Source organism: Coccinella septempunctata, chromosome 3, assembly GCF_907165205.1.
Source record: "Coccinella septempunctata chromosome 3, icCocSept1.1, whole genome shotgun sequence".
NCBI lineage: Eukaryota > Metazoa > Arthropoda > Insecta > Coleoptera > Coccinellidae > Coccinella > Coccinella septempunctata.
In genome coordinates, this window is record NC_058191.1 from 12,692,660 (window position 1) to 12,703,975 (window position 11,316).

Genomic DNA, 11,316 nt, shown 5'->3' on the forward strand with positions numbered 1-11,316 from the left:
AACTTCCACCAGAGAGTGCATGAACCCTTTACTTACTCAAGATGTTTCTATATCTTCCTTCATAAACTAAGTCAATGCAATTGTTTACTAAACTGAACATAATCTCTCAATGTAGTAATTTTGAAAGATCCTCATTTTGAACTTACTTTACATAACTGGAATGGGGAAAAATTGTTAGGCAGTGAAAATAAGACTCGAAGTTGATATTATTGCAGTTTTAGGTCTAACTGAAATATAAAAGGATCAGCTGATGACTGAAGTTAGGTACATAGGTTACGTTAATGTCAGCTGATGTGCTGCTCCCTTGGCTGTTGTGCGAAAATTGACCTTATCTACTGTGTGATAAGAAACGGCAACAGGCCCCGGGTGAAGCTGGATGCGTTTACATTCGTGTTGAAAAATCTCGAATTTCTGAAGCTTTTTTCTCGTATTTCCTATCTGTTTTCCTAGTCGAGAGTATTACGCGCCTATGGTCCGGCTATTCGTCTTTCGTTTGACATTTTCCGCGGACACGGACGGGCGGCTCTTTTCGGAGAAACAGAGAATTCCGGAACCTCCAAATGAGCCGATTTCCCCTCTTACCCCTCCCACTCGGTGCTTACGAAATTAGTAGTACGAGATAAATTTACAAATTCCTGACCTTATTTTTGCTGATAAATTGAAAAGTTTTGTTTTTTCGATAAAAGTCACTTGACATATTTTTGAGGGCTATTCAGAACTCTGATCAGAACTGAAATATCTCCAATTTTTTTCTCTCAAAATGATTTTTTTCTAGAGTCAAAAACCTGTGTTCTAATTTTTTTTTTGATTTTCGCAGAACTCGTCAAGAATTCTAAGCTCTTCCTTCTTCAACGAAAAACAACATCAGAAATCATTTTTTCGAAAAAGACGGCGCCGCGTGAAGTTAGCGCCACCAATTTGTATTTTTCATTAGAATCCACGATTTGCCGGAACTATTCAAAATTTTCATCAGGAACTCCAGAACTCTTTCAAATCTACCCAGAACTCCAAAAAAAAAGTATTTTTCGAAAAAGTCGGCACCAACTTCACATGAGTGAATTTCAGGATAAAAGATAAAAGTTTAATAGAAAGAAAAGGTGTTTTTTTTTTCAAGAAGAAAAACAAAACAGAAAAAAATAATTCTGACGGAAGAATTCAGTAGGGATCTAATAAAAAAAATTCACTCCAACATGGGTCATATTGGGATTAATCAAATGATATCCATGCTTTCACCTCATTATACATAACTAAATTTCTTGAATAATATAAAAAACCTATGTTCAACCTGATGCGAGTCCCGCATAAAGAATAAAACAAGAATTAAGAATAATTATGGCTTGCTTTCACAACTAGGTCCATCAAAAGAGCCATTCGAAATAGTATCTATAGATACAATTTCTAATATTTATAGAAATTGTTGGATTTGGCGGAAGTAGATCAACCAAAAAATATCTGCATTTATTAGTGGATCACTTTTCAAGATATGCATTTATTCTGACTTCTAAAACACAAATGAGCTCAGATATCATAAAATTATCAAACAGTTTTGAAAGAGGGAAACATAAAAAAATTTCAACCGATCAATATCCAGGAATTGGAAGAAGGAGTGAAGTATAATTTGAAGGGAGATAGAAAGACTGCATTGGAAAATAGTATAAAATACCACCAATATAACAAAAAATTATTTGACGCACGTAGAAAGGATTATAACTTCAAAGTTGACGGACTGTCGGTCACAATGACGGACGTCTGGTAACCTTACTATAAATCAACCAGTTTGGAAAAGCCAAAATTGTTGGAATATTGAACTGGTGTGGTTTCCGGATTTTTGCATTTATAAGATTTCTAGAGACCATGGTAGTATAAACCAACTAGTTTGGAAAAGCCAAAATTGTTGGATTGGAATATTGACCTGGGGTGGTTCCCGGAGCATGTTTCCGGATAACAGGCCAAAATTTAATTGCATTTCGATATTTATGAAGGTCATTTTGGAAATTTCAACTTATTCATAATTTCTGTAAGTTTAGTTATAAAGAAACTCAATATGAAAAGAACAATTATCATGTGTTGAGAATCAAAGAAGCCCCAACAATATTCCAGATATTCGGCAGGAAGCGTCAAAGCAAAGATTAGCCTCTTTCAAAGAAGCCGCCCCATAAAAGGAACCGTAACTGTTATAGAGAATGCCGACAAAGTTGTAGATTTTAGTTTTATGGCATCTGCGTCACAGAATGAAACATTTGTGAAATAGTTTGCCTACAAGCACGAGGGTAATTATGTACAGGTCCAGTTTATATTAGGTACTGTTATTACTGAATTCGCAGAAAATCCTCTGCATTCTGCAGCAATCTGTTAATTGAATATCATTTAAAAACGGATTCATTAAAATTTTAGTATCTACGAACATTTTAGTTTAATTGTATTTTCAAATGGTAGCTACTGAGTAAACAAATATCGTACAAAACGATCATTTTCGTACAAATGGCAACGCTGCCAGTACCCCGTAATCCAAATATCCACAAAAAGCTGTAGCTGTGGAAGAAGATCTCAACAACACAGAGTCACGATACTAAAAAAAAAATTATTCCATCGTGACACCGAGTATTGTTGGTGTTATCGATTTATCGAATATGTCCGGACTAGAAACTGGACTGGAACTGATCTTTGGACTAGTAATTTCTCTGGACCGGATCAGGTCGGAACTGATCCATGAAATTGTTTGGATCAGCCATCCCTACCTTGGCCAAGGTGCATCTATTGCACATGGTAGCAGCTTGTTTTCAGTGGCCTGAATAGGGAATACTCCTTCTGACCAAAATTAAGTTTTTTTTATGAAATATCTTTAAACGTCACATTTTGAAATAACTATTTCAACCTTTCCAAAAAAAAACTGTTTTAAGAACTTAAAAATGAAAAATAAAAATGGGTATTTTAAATTTAAAGCGTTTGGATTCAATTGCACAAGTTGGCAACATCGACTGAAATGTGCGTTGATAATAAAGGACAACAAATACATTATCTCGATGAGATAGACAAAGATGGATGTCTATGCAGTCTGCGACGAACGAGGAAGGTCGTAAACTTTTATGGGATTTTTATTAATATACTGTATTATTTCGAATTTTAAACGATAGCGTAGTAATTGAGTTGATGATTTGTTGAAAGAATTAACATTAATAAACAACATCAGACCCTAGTTGGTCAATGAATCGAATATCTGAGTTACTTCGGCACTTGAATCTCATAATAAATTTGAAATTGAAAGATATTTCTCAAATACATTATTCAATTTATTGTTCAGCAAGAACCACGAGAAGGTGTAGGGTCATCTCTCGCCATACAAAATATAAATTCTTGAGCACAACAAATATACAATTAAATAAATCAATGAAATTTTTGACTCATAGTACCTAGTGTTGATTATTTTCAACTAAAAGACCGACGACACGATCTAATAATGGCAAATTACAGGATACATTCGAGAGGTAGTTTTTATTACCACTGTGAGAATTAGCGAAGAAGTTGAAATTAATCTCAAATACCTCTTAGTAGGACAAATCAAAAATTTTCTCATTGATTCGAAACAAGATGCTGACTGAGAATATAACATAAATGACATTATTATTGTACTTGATGAGTACTTAATTTTATTCCTAATGATTTTCTCAATTGATCTGTAATGATTTCTACTTGTCTGAGATTATTAAAATTTTAATTAAAACTATCCACTGAAAATGCCTCTGAAGAAAATAAAGAATTTTTCAATAAATCTTGATGTTACAGTTGCTGAAATCTCATAGTTAGATTTTTATATCTAGCAAGTAAATTTGTAAGTTGAGACCACCTACTGAGGATATGATCAAAAGAACGAATCCATTTTAAATCATGACATGAAAATTTTTTATGAACAATTTTGAAATTTCAAATGGTTCAAAAGGCTCCTATCGATTTGAACTAAAGTATCTACAGATAATGATTTCTCAAAATTAAGTATATAAAAATAAATCTAATTCTCTAATTTCTTAACCTACAATCCAGATACTTGAGTTTTAGTGGAATAGATACCTAGTTGTTATCAAGGTCATCAAAATCTTTACTAATATCTGAACTCATGAAGGTTTCTATTTCATTATCCTGTCTACTAAACTAATAATCTCATTCCTTCTAAGCTGGGGACCGGTCCCAACTTTTGGGGTTGATTTCGAAAGAGATTTTGGCAAATTTAGAAGAATTTTTGGGAAAGCGTCTGGTTGTAGTTTTGGATTTTTCAATAATAACATTTTAGTGGTTCCATCCGGAAGTAAATATTTCTCATCCCTAGTAATATCACTTTCCTCAAAATGTTTCTCGCGAACCGAGCTATAAGCGAGGCTCGAGCGACGCTATAAGTGCTTGGAGTGAAATTTTTTCGTGGGATAGCTTTTACCGAGGCTTTTACGCATAAGCTTAAGGTTTTCATCTTTTGGAAACTTGAAACAACTCACATCATTTCTGTTTTTGGAAAAAAATGATTGCTCCTGCAGGAGGGAAAACAACATTTTCACACCATTTTCCACAGTAGTTGATCTCGATATCAAATTATCTCACCCAAATTTCGGAAGAAGATTCGCCCAGAACTAGACTAGATCCGCTTCACTTCAAACTATATCGCACTTATTTCACGCCGGTTTTTCACGAAAATTCAACGATTTATCGAACATAAACAACACCACGAGTGAAACCTTTCGAACTAACTGCTGTACTGAATGATATCTCGACATTCTCGACGTACGCTTACGCCATTGAACACTAAAAGAACTGGAAGGGCATGCAGGCAAACTGAGGAAGACTGAAAGGGAAGATGTAGAGAAATCTATCTCTCTCTGCGCTCTGTCAATTGGTTTATCTTCCGTCTCAGTTGGACACACTTTTCGTCGTATTTCAGTACCTAAGAGGCCCTTCCAGTTCTCTTAGAGTTCAATGGCTTACGCAGAGAGAGTTTGCCTATGGCTTACGCTTCGAATTTCTGTGCCTACAGGCGACGTTGCCGCTGTGGCGTTGTTCCGGGCTATTCCTTTAGAAGGCTCAAGGCTGTGAGTAGGCGCTGTTGCCAAATCAATTTAAAAGTAGAGAATTTAAGAAGTTGTTGGATGAATATCATGTCAAAGTATTTTATAATCCTCTTTACCACCCGGAACCAAATTTTTCAGAAAGATCTAATAGAGTCATAAAAACGATGATAGCTAGTTACATTGAAGAAAACCACAAAAAATGGGACAAATATTTACCCCAATTAGCTTGTGCATATCGAACAGCAAAACATGAAGTTTTTGATAATACACCTTTTTCTATTAATTTCGGATGCGAAATGATCATCGATGGTAGGGATTATAAATTCAGAAGAGAGAGAAAAAGTATAATTGATACGGTGGAAAACAAGTCTGTAGAGGATGGTTCGGAAAAAATGTTGAGGATGGAGAAGTTAAGACTATTTGTGAAGGATAAATTGGTGAAAGCTCATGAGAAAACCAAACACGATTATAATTTAAGACATAGACCTCAACGATATAATGTTAATGATTATGTTTGGGTGAAGTCACATTCTTTGTCATCCAGTGTGAAAGATTTTTCAGCGAAGTTAGGTGATAAATTTTGTGGTCCGTATAGAGTATCAGAAAAGCTTGGGGTTAATGCTTATGAACTGAGAGATGATTCGGGAGTTTCTAAGGGATTTTGGCATGTGTCTCAACTTAAGCCTGATAGAACTCTTGATGATGGTCAATAGTTGGGATGAATTTTCCTCTCTCATGTTGATGACACCGACTATTTGTTTGCTTTTTTTGAAAAAAAATCTTCGATTTTTTTATCATGGGAAGGGGAGGTATAATACAGTTCGATTTTTATTCTTTACAGTTTTATCATGTTTGTTAAAGATTTCTGTAACGCAGGAGGTATGTTGCATTCCCAGTAGATGTCATGTTATAAGATCCGTTAAATTCAATTTTGCATTAGAATTAATATGTGTAAACAACTAAATTTTTTTCTTCAATTTTTTTATATCGCTTATCTCTTGAGTCGAGTTCTACATTAGATTCATTTCGAATTTCGTTCTTTTTCCATCGTAGCCGTTGAGCAGTGAATTTAAAAATTTCGAAAAACAATAGAGTTTATTGAACAGCATTTTTGAGTATTTTTATAGCTGAATTAATTCTGCTGATTAAGGCGTTAGCAATTAAATTTGGATAGCCAAGTCGAATTTTATTCAACTGCAATTGAGTGAAAAAATCCTCGACTACGAGGGTAAGTTACATGCAAATTAAATTCAAAACTAGTAAATCTTTTTTTTTCTAATTTCATCCTCAGATTTTTTTTCGTACTGTAATTTTCACCTTTGGACTTATTTAAACCCGTTCGAGTTTTGGAAAGGAAATTTTGGGGTGAATGGTGCATACCTCCTGGGTCATATTGGTTTTATGGATCATAGCTTGTCTAAGAAAGATTCATTCCATACTTGGTTTGGTGCGTTTCACTTGCGAGGGGAGGTCATCCTGATTTAAGATAAGTTCCTTATCATACCTGGTTATAGTAGCATTCATTTCTTTAATTATCAGTTGTCACTTCAGTATTGATAACAAATAGTGAACATTGTTCTAAGTGCCGCTATTTCACTTACCTAGTTTTCAATAGCCATTTGTACAAAAATTTTCAAAATTGTTCATAAAATTTTACCCTATAGTATTAAGGATTTTTTTGCATGTAAAGGTTAATCCTGTAGTCAATAGATTGGTTAGTATGCAGTTATGAAACCTGAGTTTTATTATTATTAAGGCGTCAAACCCAACCCTGATTGAGTGTCTCATAATAAATTTGATATTGTAAATTACAAAATTATTGATTTCGTTGTATTATCACAGAAACTGAATTTAAGACAGAAAATACCGTAGCACGTAACGACGTCGTTTCAAGAGATTTGTAATGGGTGAAAATGCATTTATTGTTCAAATATCATGCATTATTTGAGAATGAAATAGTCAGACCACATATCAATAGAACAGTGGCGGTCAGCAGTCACTCAAAGTACGGATATTGTAATTTTACATAAATCAAAGAGCGTCGCCGCCAGATGTTCCACTACCTGACCTTGAGAGTGGGCGCTGACTCATGTACACCACCAAAACTAACTAATATTTAAATATGAGCCATTACAAAACTCTTGCCGATTTTCGTCGCCAGCTCTCGGACTATTCCAGCCTCATCATGTCTTTATGCTTGGAGATATCAAATCTTTTGATGCCTACTCCTGCTGATCAAAAGTCGGATTCGTACATTTCCTCTTTCTTTTCAAATGGTGCTGTTATTAAAAATCTTTTCGCCCTTTCTTCGCTCGACGATATCTCTCTCTCACTGTAATTTCCGCCTGTTCAAATCCTTGTTTATTGGAAGGGTATTCTTTTATCATTATCTCTGTTGTGTTTCTCTTAACTCTGTCCATATAAAGCCAAAACTTTTTCTCTTCTCCCGAGAATCCTTTCGAATTTTGTCCTGTGCCGATATTTTTTCCGTGGTAAGTTCTTGTATTCCTTCGATGATTTACTCCTGTGTATTCGTCACCTTCGATTTGTCTGCTTTGTGTTGTTCCAGTTTATGTTTAGTATTTCTTCCTTGGGGCTATACGTTCTTAGGAACTACTCGCCTCTGTGTTCGGAGTGTTGTTCTGATCTGTATTTTCGGAACTATTACCCCCTCTGTTGTCTAGTTGCGGACATAGTCGCTTTAGCGTATGTGTAGGCTTCTGTTGATTTATTGTTTGATGTATCTGTCCTTGGCTCTTCGAACGGTCTGTTTGTGGTAGGTGCGTTGTTTTCAGTGATGTTTACCCCTATTTTGGGTTCTTCATTTTCCAGCATTTTGATTTTTACCATCAGCAGGTTGTTGTTAAGTTTCAGAATTTCATTTTTGTCTCTTGTTTTTTACAGTGAGTGTTTGAGGTACCTTATTTCCATTGCGTTTTGTTATGTTTCTGTTTCCTCCGTTTCTTCTTGTTCACCTGTCACGGCGCAACATAAAACTTTGTTTCCACCCAAAAATTTCAAATTTGTATTTATTTTCGCACATACTTGATGAAAAATCGGAAAGCATTGTATGCAGACTTTGAACTTGCAGCTTTTGGTTGCACAACATTTATAAAACTCTGAGTCTCGGGTCATTTTCATCGGACACATCCGACATCGCGTCTTTTCCGTCCGCCATATTCGAACCTTCGATTCTTGATTGGGGTGGTTTTTCGCTGTTTCGAATAATTTATCTGCTTTTCTGTTCATGAATTCCGTTATGGTTTTCCATTTTAGGTCCCTAAAATTCTGTCTATTCCTGACAAACCAAGGTGCACATCGTAGCAGCTTGTTTTCAGTGGCCTGAATTTTTTTGATATGGCTCTTTGCCGCGAAACTCCAGGCAACTGATCCATAAGTCAGTTGAGGCCTAGCAACGGCTTTAATAATTTTCAATTTTGTCTCTTTCGGCATGTGGCTTCTTCTTCCTATCAGAGGATAGAGTCTATTCATCGCTGCTTTCGTTTTGTCGATTGCTAGTTTGATATGACTTTTCCAAGTAAGTACTTTGTCAAGCGTTATTCCTAAATATTTGGCTTCATTTTTCCAATCGATTTCTTCGCCGTCAATTTCTAGATTCGCTGTAGGTCGCAGTCTTCTCCTCTGTAGTAATATTGCTTGGCTTCTGTCAATTGAGCTTGATTTTCCACCTTATGCACCAGTCATTTGCTTCGTCAATCGTTTCTTGTAGAACTCGTTCTATCACTTCTGGGTTGCGGTGTCGAGTTGCTAAGCCTGTGTCGTCACATCATATAAGCATGGTTCTTGGATTCTTGGGAAAATCGAGAATGTATATGTTGAACGGAAGTGGCCCAAGTACTGATCCTTGGGGTACTCCAGCATCTATATCTCTTGTTAAATGAAGATTTCAGCGGTCGATTCGACTAAGTATCATAAAATTTCTAGCGTCAATCTCTAGATTGACGGAACACGGATCCGCCCCTTCTAGAGCGTCTATCTGATGGCGTCCGCTAATTGGCGGAATGAAAATAGCATGAATATCAAGCACGATTGTAATGTAATAAAATTCATCATGAAAATTTATCGAACTACGTTTAGCAACTGTTGATAAATTCATTGATCATGTCGGGTCGTGGCAAAGGTGGTAAAGTTAAGGGTAAAGCGAAGTCTCGTTCAAATAGAGCGGGATTACAGTTTCCCGTTGGACGTATCCATCGATTGTTGCGAAAGGGAAATTACGCCGAACGAGTAGGAGCGGGAGCACCCGTTTACCTGGCAGCCGTGATGGAATATCTCGCCGCTGAAGTATTGGAATTGGCCGGTAACGCCGCTAGAGACAACAAGAAGACTAGGATCATTCCACGCCATCTTCAGTTGGCCATTAGAAACGACGAAGAATTGAACAAGTTACTCTCTGGAGTCACTATCGCCCAGGGCGGAGTTTTACCAAATATCCAAGCGGTACTTTTGCCGAAAAAGACCGAAAAGAAATCGTAAATAATTCGCAGCACGATCAACTCTCTGTCGAAAGGCCCTTTTCAGGGCCGCAACACAGTATCGCTAAAGAAGTTCGCTATGATATTTGAACGACGATGAGGTAACTCGATCTCAGTCCCCTCCAGCAGATTTCGAGAAGAACTGAATGTCGTAATGACACGTAGTTTTTGAATTGAGATGCCTTATTGTATTATTACAGTTCGCTACTTCAAGTACAAATCTTCCGGTTCAACGCGCTGAATTTCTACTTCCAGTACAAATGCATACTTCAACGGTTCATACTACACAGTAGGTTATCAATTGCCCAAAAACTTTCGGTTCACCTCGAAGACTTCTGTGGGATTATGAGATTTGGTTCGAATTGATCATACAATATTTCAGAAATTGATCTGATACTCGACCACGAGAAAGTACATTCCAAATGACGGTATCGAACAGAAATTCAACAAGCGCATTCCAATTCGAAAACTATGTCCGATTTCAAGATTTGGTTCGAATGGGTTTTTGGGAAATTGGTTTCATACTTTGCCTAAGCGACAAATGTCAAGAGATACACTAAACTTCTGAAGATTTTCAAGAATTCGTCAGATGAAGGATTCTGATATAGATTCCAAAAAAAACGAAATTTTACCAAAAAGTTCAATTTTTCGTTCATTGTCAGTAGGTCAACAAAATCTTCCATCTGATTGGCTCCTGACACATTAGTGCAAGAATTTAGGCAGGAGCAAATCGATTATTTCAATTCATTTATTTATTTTGTTTCAGACCGAGTGAAAACCCAAAAAAAATTGAGAAATTGGCTTGATACTTTGTCGAATCCACCACTGAAAACTAAATTTCTATCGGAAGTATCTAACTGAATATGAGGCTTACTGTTGCCCTTTCATTTGTACGGGTTTAATTATGAATATCAACAGGTGAGGAATATACATTAAATGTCTCGCTCATAAAAAATCGTGGCAAAATTAAAACTGAAAGACCCATTTCTATTATGATGAACTCTTAATGGACATCGACAAATTCTTCAATTGTAAGTTTTCCAGGAGAGACTTCGAATACAAAATCCGAAACAAAGGTACCTGATCCTTCATAGTAAATGATACGAATAGACAATTTGGCAGCAATCGACATTGATATTGGATAAAACGAACCATTTTATCGTTGTGGTCCTGAGAAGGACCGTTATACTACGACCTGAATAATAACTCATTCAACCGCCGAAACCGTACAATGTACGTCCTTGACGTTTGAGGGCATATACAACGTCCATGGCGGTAACAGTTTTTCTTTTTGCATGTTCGGTATATGTGACAGCGTCCCTGATAACATTTTCCAGAAACACCTTCAACACTCCACGAGTTTCTTCGTAAATGAGACCAGAAATACGCTTGACACCTCCACGCCTAGCCAATCTCCTGATAGCTGGTTTGGTGATACCTTGGATGTTGTCTCGGAGTACTTTCCTATGACGCTTGGCTCCACCTTTGCCCAAACCCTTACCACCTTTACCTCGACCAGTCATGTCTGATGAACGTTTGGAAAAGTCGAAGTACAGAATCAATACGTTAATGAAAACCGAATAACAGAAAACTACTCTCCGACCAGTATTTATAAACTACAGCCGCCCCACCACAGAAATTTCGTAGCATCCAATAGATGTTCAGATACGCATTGGAACGGCGACGTAGTCTATATATATGGGCAGACGGTGGTGGGGACGGATAGAATTATTTATCCGTGCCACGGAACAGATCGTGTAGAGAAATAG

The 11,316-nt window shown here is 36.6% G+C and overlaps 2 protein-coding genes across 2 annotated transcripts; one reads left to right on the plus strand and one right to left on the minus strand.

Annotated features, from left to right (window-relative positions):
- Nucleotides 1-9,131: 9,131 nt before the first annotated feature.
- LOC123309033 (histone H2A) lies at nucleotides 9,132-9,601 on the plus strand. The gene has a single exon (XM_044891880.1). It carries the CDS (start codon nucleotides 9,174-9,176, stop codon nucleotides 9,546-9,548), a length of 375 nt encoding a protein of 124 aa, XP_044747815.1. The 5' UTR covers nucleotides 9,132-9,173; the 3' UTR covers nucleotides 9,549-9,601.
- A 1,099-nt stretch (nucleotides 9,602-10,700) lies between these two features.
- On the minus strand, nucleotides 10,701-11,098 carry LOC123309036 (histone H4). The gene has a single exon (XM_044891884.1). The coding sequence runs from the start codon at nucleotides 11,068-11,070 to the stop codon at nucleotides 10,759-10,761; it is 312 nt and encodes a 103-aa protein (XP_044747819.1). The 5' UTR covers nucleotides 11,071-11,098; the 3' UTR covers nucleotides 10,701-10,758.
- Nucleotides 11,099-11,316: the final 218 nt, after the last annotated feature.

Bases quoted from the DNA above. Each gene is read 5' to 3' on its own strand.
- LOC123309033 (XM_044891880.1), top strand. From the start codon at position 9,174: ATGTCGGGTCGTGGCAAAGGTGGTAAAGTTAAGGGTAAAGCGAAGTCT.
- LOC123309036 (XM_044891884.1), bottom strand. From the start codon at position 11,070: ATGACTGGTCGAGGTAAAGGTGGTAAGGGTTTGGGCAAAGGTGGAGCC.